We start from the raw sequence: 20,208 nt of genomic DNA on the forward strand, positions 1-20,208 counted from the left end.
GGGGTCCAGATTTGGAATACAGTAGAAGAGAGGTGGTGCTTAATTCTTTCTCCCAGTCTTAAGAACATAAGAACAGCACCGCTGGATCAGGCCATAGGCCCAACTAGTCCAGCTTCCTGGATCTCACAGCGGCCCACCAAATGCCCCAGGGAGCACACCAGACAACAAGAAGACCTGCAAGGCATCCTGGGAATTGTAGTTTAAGAACATAAGAACAGCCCCACTGGTTCAGGCCATAGGCCCATCTAGTCCAGCTTCCTGGATCTCACAGCGGCCCACCAAATGCCTCAGGGAGCACACAAGACAACAAGAGACCTGCATCTTGGTGCCTCCCTTGCACCTGGCATTCTGACATAGCCCATTTCTAAAATCAGGAGGTTGCGCATACTCATCATGGTTTGTAACCTGTGATGGATTTTTCCTCCAGAAATTATGTCCAATCCCCTTTTAAAGGTGTCTAGGCAAGGTGCCATCACCACATCTTGTGGCAAGGAGTTCCACAGACTAACTATACAAGTCTTAGCCTTGAAACCTTCCCTTCTTCCTCTGATCACACCCATTTAGTCACACTCTCCCATAGGTGAGTGGGGAACTGCTAAAATGTGTGGGGATCTCCCCCCCCCAATCTTTTTATAAAATATTTTAAATGTTTTGTCTCTGTTTTCTACAGATCAAATCTCAGTGGTGAAGACCTGTGTCTCCTCCAGCCAGTGTGAGACTCACCCCAAAATCCTTAACACAGGAAAGGACAGGAGGATATTGACCAAGGTTTTCTGCTGTGGTGACAATCAGTGCAAGAACATTTCTGCCTCCTGTAAGTCTTTCCTGGAGTAGAAGTTGAAGTAACCCCAACTTCCACCTTTGCATCACTATACTGTTCCACTATTGTACTATCAGAGAGCTTGGCAGACCAGGCCAACCCCTGAACCCTGATTAAAAAAGGGGATGCTTAATTCACCATAGGGGGTGCGGTGGGGGTGCCATGGCAATTTCAGAGTAAGCCTTTTTCCCAGGGCCCCCAGCAACCTGGAGGTTCCTGGTTCAGGCTGCAGAGTTTTAAAAGAAACATCTTTAAAAGCCATTGTGATGAGACCGCATTGGATCTGATAGGCCTCGCAGTCAAGACTCCTTCCTTTCTGAGTGCTCGGGGACCACCAGGTAACATGGCGAAGCAAACAGCAATAATTGTGACAAGTTGGGCCAGTTCTACAAAAGTGCCCTGGAAGTGGCAGCCTTTTAAACAGCAAGGGGGAGGCTCAATCTGGTGAAGCAAGCACCCCACCAGCACTGTAATACAGCATTCTCCAAACCTGACTGCTTTATCTTTTTTCCACAGTTCCCCCCATAAACATCACCTCAAACGGGAAGAAATGCAAAGCCTGCTATTACTGGGGCAATGCGGGATGCCCAGAAAAGACTATAGAATGTTCTGGAGAAGAGATCTACTGCTTGGAATTGTCTGGGACCGGAGACACAGGTAACAAATCATGCAGGCAGACAGAGAGAGACCTCTTTGTCACAGCAGCATAGCTGGAAGGAGTACACTGGGGCACACCTTCCAGGGCTGCCCCCTACCTGGGCCGCCCAACCTGAGCCACCTCCTGATCTTTACCTCTCCTAACATGACCGGAAGGTGTTCTGAGGCCCTGGGCAGCCCCCCTGGGCATCAGAAGGCCTTCTAAGGCCTCTGAAAGGCCTTAAAATGTCACTTCCAGTTTTGGGGGCAAAACTGAAAGTGACACTTTAAGGTCTTGGCTGTGAGTGAGGGTGGCCAGGAACCTGGCGACCTCCCCCCACAAAGTGCTGCCTGGGTCACAGCATCCCTGTGACCCCCCACCCCCAAGCTACACAACTGCTCTGTCACATGCATATGGACATGTGCATACAACCAGAGATGGCCTCATTACATTAGCTTTCCCATTGCTGTCGCTAAGAGTCTGAAGAAGACACAGGAGCTGAAACACCATTGGCTATTACGAATCCAGGTCTTTGTTTAGGTCTTGGGGGGAGCTTTCTGCAATTGGACTCCTCCAGTGAATCCTCAGGCTCTGCCCAGGGTCTGCAGGTTCTGCCTGGCTTGTAGGGTTCTGCTCTGACCTCACCCATGAGGCTTCCCAGCTTTACCATCTTCTAAAAGTTTGCGTTGTCATCATCTGTTGTAACCCCAAGCAAAAAAGAGAAACAGAAAACATCAGAACCTGCAAGGGCTCACTGTGTCCTATTCCTATGTACTCTCAAGCCCCAAAGGAGAATATCACCAACCCTGGCCCTCCCAGCACTCCATCCAATCGAGTGAGCGTGTAGCATCTGTCTCTCTGCTAGCTCTGTCAACATCCTTTAATGTGCATGGCCCCACCCCTCCTATAATTAAGGGCTGCATGCAGTATTGAGGACTGTATACAGAGTCTCCTCTGGGTCAACATTTCCTCTGCTTCATGCACTGAATCTCATTTCTGGCCTGGCACAAATATTCGGTGGCTTTCTCTAATTCCATACTGTCCTTTGATTTCCACTCCATTAAAATCCCCTGTTTATTTTTATTTTTTTCTGGTGCAGGTGCCCCCAGTATCTGTGGATCTGGTTCTCCACACCAGCGGTCATACCCCTGCACCCATTCCCTTTGTTTACCTTCAGTACATTTGTGCAAAGTAAGCATGTGTCTTGTTTTCACCAAACGCTATGAACAGAGGGTTTATAGTGAGACAAGCAGGCAGGCAGCAGGCTAGAAGGAAGAACAGACAAAAGAAAAGAAAATATTTCTTTACTCAGCGTGTGGTTGGTCTGTGGAACTCCTTGCCACAGGATGTGGTGATGGCGTCTAGCCTGGACACCTTTAAAAGGGGATTGGACAAGTTTCTGGAGGAAAAATCCATTACGGGGTACAAGCCATGATGTGTGTGCGCAACCTCCTGATTTTAGAAATGGGTTATGTCAGAATGCCAGATGCAAGGGAGGGCTCCAGGATGAGGTCCCTTGTTATCTGGTGTGCTCCCTGGGGCATTTGGTGGGCCGCTGTGAGATACAGGAAACTGGACTAGATGGGCCTATGGCCTGATCCAGTGGGGCTGATCTTATGTTCTTAAACTACAATTCCCAGGAGGCCTTGCAGGTCTCTTGTTATCTGGTGTGCTCCCTGGGGCATTTGGTGGGCCGCTGTGAGATACAGGAAGCTGGACTAGATGGGCCTATGGCCTGATCCAGTGGGGCTGATCTTATGTTCTTAAACTACAATTCCCAGGAGGCCTTGCAGGTCTCTTGTTATCTGGTGTGCTCCCTGGGGCATTTGGTGGGCCGCTGTGAGATACAGGAAGCTGGACTAGATGGGCCTGTGGCCTGATCCAGTGGGGCTGATCTTATGTTCTTAAACTACAATTCCCAGGAGGCCTTGCAGGTCTCTTGTTGTCTGGTGTGCTCCCTGGGGCATTTGGTGGGCCGCTGTGAGATACAGGAAGCTGGACTAGATGGGCCTGTGGCCTGATCCAGTGGGGCTGTTCTTATGTTCTTATGAAGACTAAGAACCAGTACAAAGCAGGAAGCAGAAAGTTAAGTTTTGCTCTTAGTTTCCACTCTAACCTGCAGGTTGCCCGCCTTTTTGTCTCGCTATAATTTTTCTGCTTATAGGATTTGGTTGAAGCAAGACATGCCATTACTTTGCGTGAATGTAATGAAGATAGCCGCCTTGAGTGCTCCTTTCTGGAGTGGAAAGGCGGGATATAAATTCTACTAATAAATAAATAATAAACAAAGGTAAAGGGGCATGGGGGTGCAGGGAACAGTGGAGATAGAGTTCCCCCTTATCGGTGGTTTCCGGTATCCACGGGGAACAGGAACATATCCCCGCAAATACTGGGACGTGCTTGTACTGAAAAAATGCATGTCTGTTTTCTTTTCAGTTATATTCCTTCATTTCCATCTAAATAGCTGGTATGATGGGCAAAATTTGTATTTAAATATGCATTTTTTCCCATATATGCACTGAATGTGTATAATTCATAGACATTTTTGTATCTTATAAAATCCAGGTTCTTTGGGGTGCGAAAGAGATCCACGTTCCTTTGCAACTTTTTGCAAGAGAGGAATGTGATAGCATCGCCGTTCCCTAGGTATCCTGGATAGAAGTAGAGAGGGGAGGAGAATGGAGAGTCACAGGGTACTGAATTTCTCCTGGTGCTGACTGCCATCTCCTTCCATTCTCTCTGCAGGACGGCTTGTCGTAGCTATCATCATAAAGGGCTGTGTGAACAAGGCTATCTGTGACGGTTTTGTTAAGGGTCCTCTCTCGATGGGTGGGGTCACCATAAGTGGAAAAGCTAAATGTACACCAGCCTCCAGAATAGACAACCCCATTCCAAGTGTGTTTGGACTGGTCCTCCCTCTCATCATTGTGCAGCTCCTTATGAAGATTCTTCCTTGATTTTCATCAGACACAGAGGTGTCTTTGTGAGTTGCTCCTCCTTCCCTTTTGCTTGTTCCTCTCAGGTTATGCAAAGGCTATGCATGTTTCAGAGAAGGAACAGTGATCCCTGTTCATACTTCATGTAGTCATGCCCTTGTAGGCCCCAACGGTAGCAGCACGTAGAACATCAGAGATCCCACCAACCAGTGATTGGAGAGGAGGGGGTGAGGGTCCGTATGCATACTGAGAGATGTCAAGTGTGGGTTATGGAGGAAGGAGCTTGACTGGTGCTGCCTCAAATTAAATTTGGGGATCATGAAGGCAATGAAAAAAATATATATACATGTTCTGGCATGTGTCTGATTCTTTCTTTCCCCTCTGCACTAATCCTTGCCAACTTTTTCAACAGTTTTTCCAAGTACAGTATTTTCAAGTTGTGGTGTGTGGACTCCCAACATACTTTCTTCCTAAGTTCTTGCTGCAAACACTTACAGGGGCGTCATGTGAACCAAAGAGCGGACATGCAAGTGCATCCTGTGGACATTTTGCTGTTTTGCAGCAGAGAGTCTTTGCTGAGCAGCATAATTCCCTCTGATTTGTGCCACCCCTACATCCTGTGGCAAGGAGTTCCACAGACTAATTACACTCTGGGTAAAAAAAATATTTCTGTTTTGTTTTAACTCTCCCAACACTCAATTTCAGCGGATGTCCCCTGTTTCTGGTGTGGTGCAAGAAGGAAAAGAACATCCCTCTATTCACCCTATCCATCCCCTGCATAATTTTGTATGTGGCAATCATGCCCCCCCCCCCAGGGGCCTCTTTTCTAGACTGAAGAGCCTCAAATCCTGAAGCCTTTCCTCGTAAGGGAGGTGCCCCAGCCCAGTCATCATTTTGATTGCTCTCTTCCACACGTGGACGTGGGCAGGAACTTGTACTCTGACTTTCAGCCTAGGAACTGTACCATGCTCACCCCTAGAGTATGAAGACCCCTGAGATAGTAGGATACACAAGGACAAATTTGGAACATGCATTTCTGATTCCCTGGGGGTGTCCGGTCAGTGAACCAGGAGTGCACAGGATCAACCTGCAAGACCTTGGACCATGACACATTGCAAAACCTGGACACAAACACACTTTTTTTAAAAACCTTTCAGGGACTTCTTACTCAACCCCCTATTTATCCTACTCTTTCACTGGAGCAAAGGGAATTTTGATAATTCACAGTTGCCTTTCAAGTCCCCAGTGGAGCAAAAACTGGTTGGCAACCTTCAGTCTCGAAAGACTATGGTATAAGCCTACAGCACCCAGTATTCCCAGGCGGTCTCCCATCCAAGTACTAACCAGGCCTGAACCTGCTTAGCTTCCAAGATCAGAGGAGATCAGGTATCTGCAGGGTAACAGTTGGAGCAAAAGTGATGATGGAAAAGGACATCAGGACTTCACCGATTCTAGGAAAATCCAACTGAGGTGGCATCAGGTATAGGACAAGTCAGGGAAGCATCTGTGCTCATCAGATGCTCACCTGGCCAAGTCAACCCCTGAACCCTCAGTATAAGTGGCAGTGGCAATGTTCAGTGTACTATCAGAGACACCATGGGGCTCCAGCCCTGAATTCAAACCTTAATCCCATCAATCATAAGGGGGGGCGCACTCACAACAAATTATCACAGCATCTCAGCCCCTTGAATGGCTGCTATGTTGGTTGTATATACATAAGACAAAATATTTTTTCATCCAGGGTGTAATTTGTGGAATTCTTTGCCACAGGATGTGATGATGGCCTTGGGCCTAGGTGCCTTTAAAAGAGCTTCGGACAGATTTATGGAAGAAAAGGCCATCACAGGTTACAAGTCCTGATGACTGCATATAATCTTCATATAATCTTCTGAATGCTGGATGCAAGGAAGGGGCAAAATGATACAGGTATCTTGTTGTTTTGGATGCTCCCAGAGGCATCAGATGGGCCACTGTGAGCTATAGGAACCTGGACTAGATGGGCCCTGGGCCTGATCCAGCAAGAGTCTGGAGAACAAGTTCTATGAGGAGAGGGAAATTGATACATTTCTCCTGGAGAAGAGAAGGCTGAGGGGATATGCTGGCGCTCTTTGAATACCTGAAGGACTGACATATGGAAGAAGGAAAAAATTTGTTTTCAACTGCCTCTGAGAGTAGAACTAGATCCAATGGGTACAGCTGCAAGAGAGGAGATTCCGGTTGGACATCAAGAAAAAATTCTTGATGGTCATGGTGGTTTGGCAGTGGAAAAGATTGCCAAGGGAGGTGATGGATTCACTGAAGATTTTCCAGCAGAGGCTCAACAAGCACCTGTTTGTACAGCCACCTAGCATAGCAGGAAGTAATGCATTTCTACCAAGGGGGGGGGGGGATACACAAATAGGCCAGTCTTGTTTGAAGTTTGCACCTTAAGACCTGGAAGCCATTAGCCAAAGATCAGTAGGAGATTGACTCAGGGCTGACCCACCTGGGGCAGTTACAGAGGTCACACACATTGGGCACTGGCTGAGGATCACATCCACCTGGCTAGGCTGACCTCCCAATACTGGTGGCAGTGGAATGAGGGCCAAATCCTATCCAACTTTCCAGCAATGCAGCCCTGTGATAAGGGAACAAATAGTCCCTTACTTTGAGGAGGTCTCCATGATTTCCCCACCACCCCAGGGATGCAGTACATGCCCCATTGGTACAGCTGTACCAGTGCTGGAACGTCGGATAGGATTGGGCCCTGAGTCAGTTAAGAGACTCATAGTATAGCCCTTTCTCACACCTCCATTGACAAATGGTAGTGTCACCCAAAGACCTCTCTGTCAGCCCCTTGGGGTTGCTCTGCTTGATCAGTGGAGAGGACAAGGGGAGTCACCAACACTGATTTCCACCATTGGTGAGAGGGACCACGGGGACCCAACGTCCCATGATGGTATAATGATGGTTTGCCCCAGTAACCTGCCACCGTTACTGTCTCCCTGTGTTGGTGCTGGTACAGCAGATATTACCTTCCCTTACCTGGCTCTTTCTTCTCTGAAAAAAGAAGAGGGAAATGGAGAAGAGGAAGAAGGCTCCCCAGTTCAGATCATCAGTGGAAATAAAACCTGGACCAAGGAAGGGATTTTTCAGTGAGTTTTATTGAGTAGATTCGGGGTGGGGGGCGGGGGCTATTACACAGCAGCAGGGAGGAGGGAATGATCTTAATGGGATGTCTTCAGTTAGGGTGGAATCAAACAGGATACGGAAGCTCATTCAGAAGGGAAGGGTATGTTGTGGTCCAGAATCTCTGGGATGAACCAGCTGGTTAGGGAGCTGCCTTGGAAGCAGCGGTACATTTAGCCACAGATAGAACTGCACTTGCTTCTCCCATGGAAAAGTGACCTGCTTTTAAATTGTGACAAAAAGCGTCACTGGCACAACCCTTCATGGCAATATCCATGTTCCATATTGCTGCAGAAGAAAGAAACCAAGATGGTGATCAGAATCAAGGCAGAGCAGTAATCCACCTCTAGGGCTGGTCATAAGAACATCCCTACTAGATCAGACCAAAGGTGCATCTAGACGAGCATCCTGTTTTTGATGGTGTCCCACCCCCCACCGCCAGCCTCAAGTGGCAGATGGGAGGGGATTCCTGCCACCTGCGTTGGGCTGCCTGCTTGGCTTCACTCATCTTCACAGCTCCTCTTTCTCCCACTTTTTGAATCAGCAAAGGAAGACTGGAATGAGGTGGAAAAAGAAGCCTGGAGCAGTGAAGAATCGTGGGCTAGAGTGTCTCTGACACTCTAGACTGCCACTCTCCTGTCCTCCACACTTCTGTTCCATTCCCCCTTTTTCTTGCAAACTGTGGGAGTGGGAGAAAGGAGTTTGGAGGGGATTAAAGAAATGAATTATTGTGAACCGTTCTGGTGGGGGGACTGTATTAATGAAGGGATTAGACATCACAAATATATAACGAGTGGAAGTGGGTGGAAATGGTGATAACTAAATAAAAAAACATATAATACCACTTTCTGCTCTTCTCATTTTTATATTAAAAAACACACCAAAAAACAAAAATTAAAAAAATCTATGAAAAATAAAAACTGTTCTATTTTATTATTTACTGGGGGTGGGTACGTGGGTAATGACTGGCTTCATCCGCTGACACTATGTCACCTGTATCACCTACGTGGTACACTTTTAAAGCAGTTATAATGTATAATTATATTTATATAATTATATAATTATGGGTGCAATCCTAACCCCTTATGTCAGTGCTTTCTAGCACTGACATAAGGGCAGTGCAGCTCTGAAGTATGGGAACAAACATTCCATAAGAACATAAGAACAGCCCCACTGGATCAGGCCAAAGGCCCATCTAGTCCAGCTTCCTATATCTCACAGCAGCCCACCAAATGCCCAGAATTCCCTTACTTTGAGGAAACCTCCATAAGTGACACCCAACTGCAGGATGCAGCACACATCCCATTGGCACCACTATGCCAGTGCTGGAAAGCTCTGACACAAAGGGTTAGGATTGTGCCCTATATTATAGAATTATATAATTTATATAATTATATTTTTAGTTATAATGTAAATTTGGAATATAAACCACATAACACTGCTTTATGCACTTCTACCTTTAGGGAAAAAAAAAACGTAATCTGCAAAAACAAAAAAATAAAGCAATTTACTCCCACCTTGAATATCAAGATGTGCTGGTGTGATTTAGAATGTTGGGTTTTACTCTGCTATAGGGAGATGTGGGTTCAAATCCTTCCCCCCCTCCCCCATCAGCCATGAGAACTCAATGGGAGATCTGCCACTCTGTCAGCCCAACCTACTTCACAGGGCTGTGGCAAGGACAATGAGGATCGATCGGCCCCCCCTAGAGCTCATTGGGGGGACAGCAGGAAAGAAATGCACCCCCCCCCCAAGATTAAAAAAATCACCTACAATATATTATCTGCCCAGCCAGCTCAATGCACTGGGTACTGGATCCGGTGCAGGCAGCAGGGCTTGGGTCGCATTCCTTTGAAAACATTCCTAAGCAGCCAGGACACTGGAGACCATTTGGTTTGGTGTCTGGAGGTGGCAACACTGTGAATGAAAACAGAAGGACGCTTAGGTGTCATTAGCATCCAGACCCTCTGGGACTTAGCCTCAGCACCTGTCTCCAATGCCAAGTCTCAGTCATGGAATACACATGAAGAAGAGACAAAGGACCCTTCAGGAATTGCAGTGTACATTTCCCTTCAACTACAAGTAATCCGTGTTGGTTCATCCACGAGGCCAACTAAGAAGGGTGCAGAGGGGTGCTCACCTCTGTCCACCCTCTTGCCTCCACTCCTCCTTCCGCTCTAGAGCAGAAGAAGAAATGTTGAGGAGGAGGAGAGTAGAAGGCTAGAACAGTGTTTCCCAACTGGTGGTATGCGTACCACTGGTGGTACACAAGTTGGTATCCAATGGTACATGCTGGACACCAGCAGCAAAACTACAACATGACACAACAAACAACTGTAAAGCAAGAACCCTCTTGGCTCCTCCTTCTGCCCTCCCTCAGTCAATGAAAATATCAGAATGCCCATCTTTTATCCAATGATAACCTGTTCCTTCCTTCCTTTCAGAGACGGGGGGGGGGGGGGGAAGAGAGCCCAGTTCCGCCTCCCCCTCTTCATGGCAAACATTAACGCTTTCCTGCCTCCCGGCTGGAACTTTCCTGCTGCTAGCCCAGTTGAATTGCTGGCCCCACAAGGTTTTTCATGCCCCGAAAACAGTAAGCACACCCAGACACAGGCAGACTTGAGTCAGCACGCGTGGGGGCAAGTGACAAGTCAGGGGTGCCCTGACTAGAGTGTTTTTCAGATTCTTACACGTGCGCAAGTCAACAAGTCACCGAAAAGGGCACTTTTTCACTACTCGAGTCAGAGTCACTGACTCGGGTTCCCATCCCTGGCAATGATGTACCAGTTCACACATCTTTTTCCTCTCTGTCCCCTCTTCCCATCCACAGAGTGAAAGGGAAAGAGAATAACACATCATGTAAATGTGTCTGACGGGGTCAACAATACTTAAGTAGATGAGCCAATGTTTTGACATGGCATGTGAGTCAGATTCAGGGTATGAAGGAAGCTGGGCAAGTTTCTAAAGCTGCTGAACATCCGTACCTGGAGTGGAGGCTATGTCACATGCCTCTCCAGTGCAGCAGACCCTGTCCATCCTCACTCCAACTCTGTTTCCAAAATCCATCTCCCTGATACCAATATTGCATTCACTGGAATGGCCACAGTTCTTAGTGATGTATGTTGCCGTCATTGGAGCTGCATAGATAGGAAAGAGGACAAGAGGGGGGAAAGGCAAACATTCAAATTGGGTGTCTCAGGAGATGAGGTTTCCAGGCTCCTTAGAAGTCATGGGTTAATCACAGGGTTTCTCTTATTTAGTGGACCAGCAGTACTGAGAAAACATGTGCAGTTGTGCTTAAATCTTGCAGATGAAATTGTGCAATGCTCACTTTTCTGCATACTTTATGCTGATTTTGCTAGAAGACAGGGGGCAAAGAACACCAGTGGGCATTGAAGCCTGACCCTTTGATTCAGTCATCCCTTAAGCTCCTGAGCTTTCATTACCCACAAGCATCAAATCTTCTTGTGACCATAAGGGCTAGCAACTTGAGGGTATCAGTAATAAGATTCCCAGCCAGTTTCATTCCTTGCCAAAACTTCTTTGTGCTTCTTTGATGCTTCCATGGAATTGTGGTAAATGGGCAGACCTGACCCATATAACTAACAGAGGAATCTCTTGCCAACAGCAAGAGTCTAATAGAGCCAAGTCTAATAGGGGCAACCAGGTAGACCATGATGGGACATCTGCTGGTGTTTGCCCTCAGCCACTGCTACTCACAGGTATCCAACTCCCAAATATGAGGGATTCATTCAGCTGCCTAGGGCAAGGGCGTCAAAATCATATAGCAGGCCAAATAGTTTTCATAGTGCCTGCTGGGGGCCGGAAACGATGTCATTAAGCAGGAAGTGGTGTCGTTAAGCAGATGATGGTCAAGAATAGACACTTTGTTCTCAAGTAGGAACTTATTAGACTTGATCATACGTTCAAGATATGGGAGAGCGTGGCCACCTTTTTCAGCAGCCCTGCTTCTGCTAAAGCATCACTTCAACAGCTGAAAGGTGCTTGGGAGAGCACAATTGTAACCGGGGCCAGATAAAGAGCTGTTAGGGGCCACATCCAGCCTGCGGGCCTTATGTCTGACACTCCTGATCTAGGGCTAAATAGTGACCTTCTATTCAAACCACCCCTGTCCAAATTGAAACCCTAATCACTAAATTAGGCTTATCCGCCCATTTCCTCATTCCTTAGCGCGGCCTTCTCTATTTATTCTTATTAGGCCAGGAGGGGGCAGGCTTCAGGCATGCAGGAGCACATAGTGCTGGGGGGTGATTGTGGTGGACATTAAGCTTGGATTAAGTAACATGGTGCCTCTGAGCACCTGTTCAACCCAGCAGTCCTACTCAGTACTAGACCTGGCCTCACAAACATCGCATGCTCAAATCCATTTGTGGTCTTCCTCCAAACCTCATTCCAGCAATTTAATTTTCGGGGGGGGGGGGGGGGAGCTTTTTTTGTCATTGTTATTCTCAAACAATGGGGAATCAGACATAGTATTATATCAAAGTAGTATATCATAGTATTGATATACTGCTTTTCAGCAAACAGTAGTTCACAAAGCAATGTATATAGCAAAACAAAGATCTACAGGTCGACCACAACTTAACTTCCGCCCACCCTTGTTCAAAATCACATACATTGGAACATCTGCTTCAGACTAATAATACACGTATCTTCCCCGGCAGCGCATGTTTTGTTGACCCCAGTGCAGCTGTTGCCGATTCCAAAACATGATTCGCACTCAAGACAGGTGCCTGGAGAAGGGGGAAAAGGAGTCCTTGTTAAAAGTTCTTCAGGGAATGACAACCCCTCCATCAAGGGCATTGCTCCCATGAAGCCCAGAGATTGGGGTCGTTCCCCAGATTGCTGATTGGGTGTCCTCACCTGTAGCTATGAAAAACCCTAAAAGGCAACAGCAGAGGAGAGACCTCATGGTGGAAGACAGAAGGTGCTCAAGGCTGGAGATGAAAGGACGGAATCGTGGGACCAGGGCTACCTAGATATGACATGAGAACAGACTAGGTGACTGGTTCTTTAGTGAGAAGTTTCCTGCACCTTTGTTCCATAACAACACAAGTGGACAACTTTGCACAGCAGCTCATGACAATGAAGCCTGCAATCCTATACACACCAACCTCGGAGTAAGTTCTAATAAACCCAGGGGGACTTAGGGTACAGGCCTAACCAGGTCTACTCAGAAGTAAGTTCTATTTTGTTCAATGGGGCTTACTCTCGGAAAAGTATCGTTAGAATTGCAGCCTTACTTTTGAGTAGATATGCCTAAGATTGCACAGCAAGAGTTTCGCAGGCTGGTACCAGAATTACTCTACAGCCCTATTGGGAGAGGGGCTTGCCTAAGGCTTGCTGGTGCGTCCATTATATAGGCTTACTGGAGCCAATGCAGTCCAGACCTGCAGTCCAGTCTACTCGGCAGCAATTTTCAACCACTGTGCAACAGCACATTGGTGTGCTGCAAATAGTCCACAGGTGTGCCACAAGGAGGGTCATTTATTAGTAGGGCCGCTGGGGGATGTGAGACACCCCCCCCCCGGCAGTGCAGTGTGCTTTCAATCAATTTTAGCACCTTCTCAGTGTGCCATGAGACAAAAAAAGGTTGAAAATTGCAGTCCCTCCCTCAGTTTGTACCCTCATTCAGGCCATGAAATGTGTTAGTGTCCTTAGCCCAGTAAACTCTCAGATGCCACTTCCTAATCAGTGGTGTATGAAAAGGATGGCTGGGGAGGGGGCACCAGGCTATAGGGGATATCCAAGATGCCACCCCGAGATGTCTAAACTTCTTTTTTCAAGAAGAAAACTTATTTCTCTTAAACTTATTTTTCAGCTGTTTATTGGAATGATTATATGAAGTTACAAGGTTATATATAAAGGTACAAATATTAATGTACACACTTAGCAAGTCATATATAATTATTTTCAGTAATTATTTTCAGTTCCATCCATGAGATGGAATGAATAATAATGGTCAGAGAAGGAGCACAGGCAGTGAACATTTTATTTTATTGAACTTAGTGTGCGTGAGTGGAAAAGTTATTGAATGCCACCCTTACAGAGAAACATCTTTAAAATGCAGAAATTAACCTATTGCAGTAGAAAGAATTGAGATGGGGGGATTCCAGTTTTGAGCATAGACTTACCAACCTTGGATAGAAGATGGCTGAATGGGTGCTCAGAGCTCTTGATCCTTGTCCTCACCCTGGTCAAGCCTCCTCACCCTCCTTTTTATATGGGGGCTGTGATGTCTCTTGTTTCACGTTTTGGTCCCTCCCCCCAGCTGTCTATCAGGCAACTGGGTCACTTTGCAGGGATAAACCAAACCAAAGTCAGTTTTGGGTGTAAATCTGCTGTTCTTTTCAAAGAAATGAATTAAGGGAAGGATAAGGGGAAAGCCAAACCTGCCTTGAGATCTTCATTCTAGGACCGTTTGCTAATCGGCTAGTCTTGCCTTACCCCATTCAGAAAACTCAGTATGAATTACAGGTCAATTTTGCCTGTTTTTAGATTCATTTGATTCATTATGCAACTCCTTGGCTGCACAACTGCTTGTTTTTTTGTTTTTTTTTTAAGTCCCTCATTTTACTGTCGCACAAGTTAATTATTGGTTTCTGATACCAACTCAAACAGATAAGCCCTGGAGAAAATTGATTGCAGATTGCAAAATACAAGGCATAACAAGTGGTGCCTCCTTATCTGCGAGGGTTCTGTTTCTGGTCCCCTCACAGGTACCAAATTCTGTGTGAAATCAAATCACGAGGACTTTGGGCACCATCAAGCTCCAAACGTGACCGGATCCTTGCATTAGGAACCGTTATGAGGCCCATGGACGCTACCCACAGCCCTTATGGGCCTCAGGAAGGCCCCCAAAAGCTTTGGAAGTCCACTTCATATTTTTGATGAAACCAGAAGTGACCTTCTGACATTTTCGGGGGCCTTTCTGTGGCCCATGGCGGCCGTGCATGGCCTCCTTGGGTCTCAGAAAGGCCTCTGTTGGTGCTCTAGGAGGATTTCCTACTACAGGTAGGAGGTTGGACTAGATGACCTTGTGGGCCCTACCTTCCATTTCTATGATTCAAGCTGCAAGTGCTGTCAGACAGGGAGCAACAGGGCCTTTTTGCTTCAAGTATCCAATGTGGAATTCTCTTCTCAGAGAGATGTATATAGCGGCAACTGTATTGAGTTTCACATGACAATGTACGTGTCGCAGCATTCCATCACGTGATTCCCCCACCCGCATTCTAAAGTGGTGCTGATACAAGGTGTTATCAGTAGAAGTTTAGCAAGAATGCTTACCTGAAATATAAACAGCATGGTTTTTGATCTCTCTCTCTGAATGTTCAGCTTGAGTCTCACAAGCATTTGGCTGGGATTGGGCAGGCTGCCACAAGATGTTCTCTTAGAACAATGTTGATACATTTAAATGAAGTCTTTGTTTTCAGAGTACAGGGGAAAAAAAAAGATTTTCCTTGGTACTTTTAAAAATGCGGTTTGAAATTCGGCTCGAAGTTTTAACATTGCTTTAAGCTCAGAGATTGCATATATAGGCATATGTAGTTAGCTATATAATATTATTAGAGCAACAGGCTGTATACACATGCTGGAACAGTATTATACACCAGAACCAGTTTGGTGCATTAACACATGTGGCTAGCAAGTAGTAATATTTTAAGTTGTAGTGGTCTAACTACATTCTAGGGTTTAAAAGAGAACACACCAAAATCATTTCCAGGTTAACATCAAAGGTCAACTTCCCAGAGAAAATGCATTTCACAGCAGTTTTTAGATGAACACACACACCGTGACGTCAATGGCAAGTATGCTGCCTTACGAAGGCCACAGTACATCATTCGATGGTTATGGATGAGGTCAGGTTTGTGTGCAGTGCCATTTGCTGACTGTTGGAGGTATATTGTATATGATGGATGTATAAGATGGCCTATTATAAAACAACAGATGTTTTAAACCCACCAATGAATTGTCTCCAAAGAGAAATCTATGTGTCTCAAGGAGGGAACCCCAGTTTGTTATAAAAGTGCGCTGCAGAAGGCACTCTGGGCTTCGCTTTGCTTCTCTACTTCCACTTCTGACTTGTACACACACTCTCTCAAAGCTTGGCGTAACGTTAGTGTGATTTCTCTCACTTTGGATTTACAATAAAGGCCTGGATTTGATCACCTTTGCCTTCTGAGTTTGCTTTGGTACCTGGGATTACAGTGCAACATCTGAGATCTCTTGTAACATCTAGGATCCCTTGTAACATCTTGGTTTTTGCACCTTGCAACAGTGCAGTCCCAGGAGAGCCATACCACGTGTTTCTTCTGGACAAACATAGTTCAGATTTAGAATCTGCTGCTCTTAGCAAATGTCAACAAATCTGAAACTTCAGTTTCGTTCCAGGCTAGCTAAGGTTGTGCAGACACCCCCACCTGACATTTCATTTGCTCCATAGAAACTCACCTTCCCTTGAAAACTTCCAGAAGTTCCTCCTTGGGAGAATCCCCCAAATTTCATTGCAGATTTCATGTTTTTAAGACGATGGTACCGATCCTGGATGCCAGGAATATCGGAAGCAAACTTTGCAGAAAAACTGGAGAAAAACTGTCCAATCCCCTTTCCAAGGCATCTAGGCCAGATGCCATCATCACACCCTGTGGCAAGGAGTTCCACAGATTAGTCACACACTGGGTAAAGAAATATTTCCTTTGTTCTAACTCTCCCAACATTCAATTTTAGTGGATGTCCCCTGGTCCTGGTGTTGTGTAAGAGGGAATCACATTGTATGCGTACTACATTACATAGACTATGTTTCATTCAGGTCAGATTTATTAGCTTCACAACACAGGTCATGGCAGAACCAAGCAAATTAAAATGCAAACACAGTGACTGTTCTTGTGGTTGACAAAGGGAATACAATGTGGGCAAAGGACACAAAATTACAAGTGCAATCAAGCTGAGATGGGATCCTTTTTAGTACAGGACACTCCTTTGAATTCTATGGATCTGTCTGGTTTTGATTGATGCAGGTGCAATTAATACAGTGGTTTGGTCAGTGGTTTTTCCTAATGAACAGAAGAAAATAGGTTTGTGCTTTGTTTTGTTTTTTTTCAAAATATGATACCCCAGCAGTGAAATTCCTACCTCTTCCTCTCCCACCGAGGGTGGTGACTTGCAGTGTAACTCCCCCCCCCATGTGCAGACGCGAAGGTGACTGTCACTGCCAATTACTTCCTGCTGTCAAGCTTGGAGCTGCTACTTATTCTCCACTCCGAATTCTATAGCAGCTGAACTCAGAGTGGAGAAGAACCAGCTGCTCTAAGCTGTGACTCGCAAGCCAGAGGTAACTGGTGCCACAGGACGAGTCGGGGGGGGGCCCTTCCAAGCCTGCCCAACTCTGCCTGAGGCGCCAATTACTTCTGGCCTCTGAGCTCCAATCAGGAAGCCGTGGAAACGCTAAGAGGCAGCACCTGCCATCTTGGCTGGGCCTCACGTGGCACCCCCTCACATGTCACTCCGGTGTGGTGCTCAGGACGTACCAACCCCCTGCCCCCCACCTGTTATGCCACTGTGTACCAGGATGAGCAATGATGAGGCAGGACAAAAATCTACGAAGCAACACTGCATCAAATTTTTTTTAAAAAAAAATTTCATTCCAACTGTTACCCTGCACATGCCCGAACTCGTCTGATCTTGGAAGCTAAGCAAGGTCAGGCCTGGTTAGTACTTGGATGGGAGACCACCTGGGAATACCGGGTGCTGTTGGCTTATACCATAGTCTTTTGAGACTGAAGGTTGCCAACCATCTCCCTGTACTGAACACTATCTCCCGATCTCGTCTGATCTCGGAAGCTAAGCAGAGTCAGGCCTGGTTAGTACTTGGATGGGAGACCACCTGGGAATACCGGGTGCTGTTGGCTTATACCATAGTCTTTCGAGACTGAAGGTTGCCAACCATCTCCCTATACTGAACACTATCTCCCGATCTCGTCTGATCTCGGAAGCTAAGCAAGGTCAGGCCTGGTTAGTACTTGGATGGGAGACCACCTGGGAATACCGGGTGCTGTTGGCTTATACCATAGTCTTTTGAGACTGAAGGTTGCCAACCATCTCCCTGTACTGAACACTATCTCCCGATCTCGTCTGATCTCGGAAGCTAAGCAGAGTCAGGCCTGGTTAGTACTTGGATGGGAGACCACCTGGGAATACCGGGTGCTGTTGGCTTATACCATAGTCTTTCGAGACTGAAGGTTGCCAACCATCTCCCTATACTGAACACTATCTCCCGATCTCGTCTGATCTCGGAAGCTAAGCAGGGTCAGGTCTGGTTAGTACTTGGATGGGAGACCGCCTGGGAATACCGGGTGCTGTAGGCTTATACCATAGTCTTTGAAGACTGAAGGTTGCCAGCCATCTCCCTATACTGAACACTATCTCCCGATCTCGTCTGATCTTGGAAGCTAAGCAGGGTCAGGCCTGGTTAGTACTTGGATGGGAGACCGCCTGGGAATACCGGGTGCTGTAGGCTTATACCATAGTCTTTGAAGACTGAAGGTTGCCAGCCATCTCCCTATACTGAACACTATCTCCCGATCTCGTCTGATCTTGGAAGCTAAGCAGGGTCAGGTCTGGTTAGTACTTGGATGGGAGACCGCCTGGGAATACCGGGTGCTGTAGGCTTATACCATAGTCTTTGAAGACTGAAGGTTGCCAGCCATCTCCCTATACTGAACACTATCTCCCGATCTCGTCTGATCTTGGAAGCTAAGCAGGGTCAGGTCTGGTTAGTACTTGGATGGGAGACCGCCTGGGAATACTGGGTGCTGTAGGCTTATACCATAGTCTTTGAAGACTGAAGGTTGCCAGCCATCTCCCTATACTGAACACTATCTCCCGATCTCGTCTGATCTTGGAAGCTAAGCAGGGTCAGGTCTGGTTAGTACTTGGATGGGAGACCGCCTGGGAATACCGGGTGCTGTAGGCTTATACCATAGTCTTTTGAGACTCAAGGTTGCCAACCAACCATTCCAACTCAAAATTTCCAGGTCAAATATCTGTGGATACCTGTGGAGTCTGTGGAACGCCTTGCCACAGCATGTGGTGATGGCAGCTAGCCTAGATGCCTTTAAAAGGGAATTGGACACATTTCTGGAGGAAAAATCCATCACGGGTTACAAGCCATGTTGTGTCTGTGCAACCTCCTGGTTTTAGAAATGGGCGATGTCAGATGCAAGGGTCTCTTATGTCTTCTGTGCATTGGGGCATTGGTGGGCTACTGTGAGATACAGGAAGCTGCACTAGACGGGCCTATGGCCTGATCCAGCGGGGCTGTTCTTATGTTTTTATGTTCTTACCTGTGAGCACAGGTGGCTCTACAGGTGGGATCTGGTGGGGTATGTGCTAAATGTATGGCCAGCCAACTCCCACTGCCCAATAAGGTCAGCTCCACGTGGATGGTTGCCAAGCAGCTCTGGGGGAGCAGCAGCAACAGACTTTGTTCTTCTCCTTGTGCCATTGTACAGTTCCCAGACGTTCTGTCCCCCAATGCTGCATCAGGGACTGGGAAAATTCATGCCCAAAAACGTCAGAGAGCTGCTGCCAATCTGGGAAGGCGTTCCTGGGCTAGACAGACCGATGTCAGACTCAGCGGGAAGCCACTTTGCATCTTTCAGGTGGAACAGCCAAAGCAAGCGCGTGCATTGTGGGCCCACGAGACCTCCCTCTGCGGCATGTTCTCTGCAAAGAGGGGGGGCTTTCATTGCCACAAGAGAACAGCAAGAAGGAATCCATCAAGTGGGCTCCCCGAATCTCCATGCTGCAGAATTCAGGGAAGGACCTGGGGAAATGTGAGCCCCGGGAGAGATAGGAGGAAGACTCCAAGCAATTCTGGAATGGTTCTAGCTGTGGCAGTGTTTTCGGTGGCGAACCAGCAAAGGTCTGAGTGGAGTGTGGTGAACCCCAACACGGGAGTCAAGATCTTCCTGCTGTCACAGAATGCCTGGTTTGCGCAGCCTATCATGGTGCTATAACGAGGATTTCCATCTATGGAGAGAATTGCAGGAGACAGGAGTCAGGATGCTCTTCTGGTACGCTGCAACTATCGGCCCTCCCCCTGCACCTTTTTCTGGGGGGGGGGAAGACATCAGCGGTTAAAGGCACTCAACTCCAAAGTAGGCAGACTTCTGACATTCAACAGCCCTTCTGACTTCAATTCTGAATATCTTTCTGTGTGCACCATGACCACTGCAATGGTGATGTCATGACGTCATGATGTCATGATGCTGAAATGTCACATGATGCCATGACATCACTTCTGGATTTGGAGGAGGGCAGTGGCAGCTTCAATGTGGCTGCTGCTGACCCCCCTTCCCATTCCTTCTCCAGCCGCTTCCCAGAGCTGTGTTTGGAGGTCTGCAGAGGCTTGGCAGGGCCAGCTGCTGCTAGCTCAGAGCCTCCAAAGGAGAAGGAGGAGGGGTGGCTGCTGCCTCTTCTTCACGCATCCCCTTGTGGCACCACTTTGTGGGCAAGCCATTCTGAGAAAAGGAAGAAGCCACCTGACCAAGCGCAGAGCGGCTCTGCTGGAAGGGGGTGTGCTATGAAGCGAAGAAGTGACCACTCCGAGCTGGGATGAGTGGCTT

At 47.2% G+C, this 20,208-nt stretch overlaps 1 protein-coding gene and 6 pseudogenes across 1 annotated transcript; 6 read left to right on the forward strand and 1 right to left on the reverse strand.

Annotated features, from left to right (window-relative positions):
- Window positions 1–9,697: 9,697 nt before the first annotated feature.
- LOC136661052 (phospholipase A2 inhibitor NAI-like) lies at window positions 9,698–12,494 on the reverse strand. The gene is made up of 4 exons (XM_066638073.1): window positions 12,446–12,494; window positions 12,199–12,315; window positions 10,546–10,698; window positions 9,698–9,738 (listed from the first exon to the last, which is right to left on the reverse strand). The coding sequence occupies exons 1-4, from the start codon at window positions 12,492–12,494 to the stop codon at window positions 9,698–9,700; spliced, it is 360 nt and encodes a 119-aa protein (XP_066494170.1).
- Window positions 12,495–17,224: 4,730 nt separating this feature from the next.
- Window positions 17,225–17,338, forward strand: LOC136662051 (5S ribosomal RNA; annotated as a pseudogene).
- A 29-nt stretch (window positions 17,339–17,367) lies between these two features.
- On the forward strand, window positions 17,368–17,490 carry LOC136662101 (5S ribosomal RNA; annotated as a pseudogene).
- A 29-nt stretch (window positions 17,491–17,519) lies between these two features.
- On the forward strand, window positions 17,520–17,642 carry LOC136661804 (5S ribosomal RNA; annotated as a pseudogene).
- Window positions 17,643–17,671: 29 nt separating this feature from the next.
- On the forward strand, window positions 17,672–17,794 carry LOC136662102 (5S ribosomal RNA; annotated as a pseudogene).
- A 29-nt stretch (window positions 17,795–17,823) lies between these two features.
- On the forward strand, window positions 17,824–17,946 carry LOC136661899 (5S ribosomal RNA; annotated as a pseudogene).
- Window positions 17,947–17,975: 29 nt separating this feature from the next.
- LOC136662036 (5S ribosomal RNA) lies at window positions 17,976–18,098 on the forward strand (annotated as a pseudogene).
- The last annotated feature ends 2,110 nt before the right edge of the window (window positions 18,099–20,208 follow it).

The sequence above is a fragment of the Tiliqua scincoides genome, chromosome 10 (assembly GCF_035046505.1).
Source record: "Tiliqua scincoides isolate rTilSci1 chromosome 10, rTilSci1.hap2, whole genome shotgun sequence".
NCBI classification, from domain to species: domain Eukaryota; kingdom Metazoa; phylum Chordata; class Lepidosauria; order Squamata; family Scincidae; genus Tiliqua; species Tiliqua scincoides.

Excerpts from the sequence above, each read along its gene's own strand:
- LOC136661052 (XM_066638073.1), bottom strand. The coding sequence starts at position 12,494 with ATGAGGTCTCTCCTCTGCTGTTGCCTTTTAGGGTTTTTCATAGCTACA. Across the intron at positions 10,699-12,198 it reads TCTGAAGCAGATGTTCCAAT|CTCCAATGACGGCAACATAC; the intron begins GTATGTGATTTT and ends CTATCTATGCAG. Across the intron at positions 9,739-10,545 it reads TGACATAGCCTCCACTCCAG|AGCGGAAGGAGGAGTGGAGG; the intron begins GTACGGATGTTC and ends CTTCTGCTCTAG.